The 2,508-nt window shown below is 37.9% G+C and overlaps 1 protein-coding gene across 1 annotated transcript; it reads left to right on the top strand.

Annotated features, from left to right (window-relative positions):
• Positions 1-1,066: 1,066 nt before the first annotated feature.
• LOC124935964 (transcription termination factor MTEF1, chloroplastic) lies at positions 1,067-2,271 on the top strand. The gene has a single exon (XM_047476409.1). The coding sequence runs from the start codon at positions 1,135-1,137 to the stop codon at positions 2,089-2,091; it is 957 nt and encodes a 318-aa protein (XP_047332365.1). The 5' UTR covers positions 1,067-1,134; the 3' UTR covers positions 2,092-2,271.
• Positions 2,272-2,508: the final 237 nt, after the last annotated feature.

Genomic DNA, 2,508 nt, shown 5'->3' with positions numbered 1-2,508 from the left:
CTCCGGTACTAGCAACCAATTCACTAGCCCCATGACTTAGACGCAAACATGGGCCTCGTTCTCCTTCTTCTGCATGGTTTACTAATATGCCATTTTGACCACTAAATCATATCTCAATTTGTCCACACCCATAGCATCATCTACGATGTCAACTAATTCGGCATATTTAATATTTTAGGGTAGAGTCACACATTCGCATTAACTTGAAACAAAAAAACTAACACCATCATTAATTTTCCACTCTCCATCATAGAGGACAAAAGTACTAACAAATATATTGTGATTTGCAATTGATAAAAATTCACAAAAGTGAGTAGAAAGTACTAACAAGTGTGTTTACATATATAGTTTGGAATCTGTAGATTGCGTTGAAGCAAACAGTAAATTGCGTTGACACAAACAGTACATTGCGTTGACACAAATTATTGTTTGTTTCAACGCAATGTACCGTTTGCGTCAACGCAAAATACAGTTTGCGTCATTATATTATGTTTTCAACGATTTCAATTGATTATACATTGTATTTTCAGCTATACCAAACAAAGTAATATCATTTAATAACATACTCATTGATTGATTCGGCGTTTGTTGGAGATCTGATTTGATGGTGTCATCGGGGAGAGATTGCCTTGCTACAGTTGCTGCATAGAATGCGTTGAAGACGTCGGTTGAATGCTGATGAATGTTGAAGACATCGTCGGGGGAGGGGAAGCGTCCGGCGTTGCTTGCTTGGAGAGTCGGGATAGTTGCATTGAGTTGCTATGTTGCTTGCTCGAGGAGTTGAGGATAGTCGCGGGGAGGGGGAAGAAGAAAAAACATTAAGGGCAAATATGTCATTTGTTAGGCACAAAAGGTCATTTTGCAAGAAATTTTGAGGCTAAGTTATAAGGGTCATTTCGTCAAATTTCCACTCCTCTTTAAATTAAGCTGAATGAGTTAGATATCTAGCCTCTTTAAAGTATTGTTTTCGAGTTGAAATTAAGTTCAGTAGGTTAGATATCTCACATCCCAAAGTGTGTTTATGTATATAACTCGCACTTCATGAGACGTTTTATTTATTTATTTTAAACCCAGATTTTGTTTATCTTCAAGCTAAGCTGAAGAACTTGTTTCATTTCTCTCTACTACGTAACAATGGAAATTGCACTCCATCTATCATCATCTTCAACCTCAAGAACACCATCTTCATTACCAAATTATCCAGATTTCCCCCTTAAACGTCCAATTCTCACACCAAATCCACGTCCAACAAACCTTCAATTTCCATCCCTATCCACAACCAACACCATTCCATCCGAACGTAAACCTATTCCCTCCCTTTCACCATCTTCACCCAACGCCCGTTCAGATTTCCCCGAAAAAATGCTCTTCCTCGATTCAATCGGCATAGATTTCGCTTCATTCATCTCCACACATCCACAAATAGCCGCCACCGCAATCTCCGACCTAAGAGAAACCGTCGATTTCCTCCAATCAATCGGTCTCACAAGACAAGATCTCCGCCGCGCCGCTTCAATGTGTCCAGAAATCTTATCCAGAGAGGTTTCCTCCATCCTCACCGTCTTCACTTTCCTCCTCCGTGAAGTCCGCGTGAATCGAACTGATATCCGCCGCGTAATTCACCGGCGACCGCGTCTACTGGCTTGCGGCGTTGATACGCGGCTCAGACCTACGCTTTACTTTCTTCAAAGCATTGGTATACCTGAAATTAGTAAACATACTTCTCTACTTTCATGTTCTGTGGAGGATAAACTTGTACCGAGAATTAGTTATCTTTTGAAAATTGGAATATCTTATAGGGAAGCTATGTCGATGTTTAGAAGATTTCCTGCTTTGTTTTGTTATAGTATTGAGTTTAACCTAGAACCGAAATTTGATTATCTTGTTGTTGAAATGGGAAGGGAATTGAAGGAACTTGTTGAGTTTCCACAGTATTTCTCATTCAGTTTAGAGAATAGAATCATGGTTAGGCATCAACAATGTATTCAGCATGGTGTGGTTCTTTCTTTGCCTGTGATGTTGACGACCAAGGAGGAGATATTTCAATGTAGATTGCTGACATGCTCTTCTAGGGTTCATCAATTTCGGTGAGGAAAAGAAATCAACCTTTTTTTGAGGATGAAATGATTGATCTTTATGAAGAAGAATCAGAATGGATTGTGATATGTTATGAATTCTTGAATGAAGATTGATTGAAGAGATAGTAGTGTTCATCTTATCCTTCTTTTTTCTCCTTTTCTTGTTTTTTCAAGATGGATTTTAAGCATATTAGATCATTCATTTTTATATACCAAACCCTAACAATCTGTTTGTTTTTTGTACATCACATATAATTCAAATAACAAAATGTTTAAACCAATGAGCTTATAATAATGAAATCCCAAGTTTAGTTTGTGTTATAATCGTCACCCAATATGATGTTGTCGTCAAAAATGTAATATCTTATTTTCAGAATCTTTAACCTGAAAGAATTCGGATTAGGAACCAGATTTGAACCGATGACATGAG

This window comes from Impatiens glandulifera, chromosome 4, assembly GCF_907164915.1.
Source record: "Impatiens glandulifera chromosome 4, dImpGla2.1, whole genome shotgun sequence".
In the NCBI taxonomy this organism is placed as follows: Eukaryota; Viridiplantae; Streptophyta; class Magnoliopsida; order Ericales; family Balsaminaceae; genus Impatiens; species Impatiens glandulifera.
This window is presented reverse-complemented; position numbering and strand designations above follow the sequence as displayed.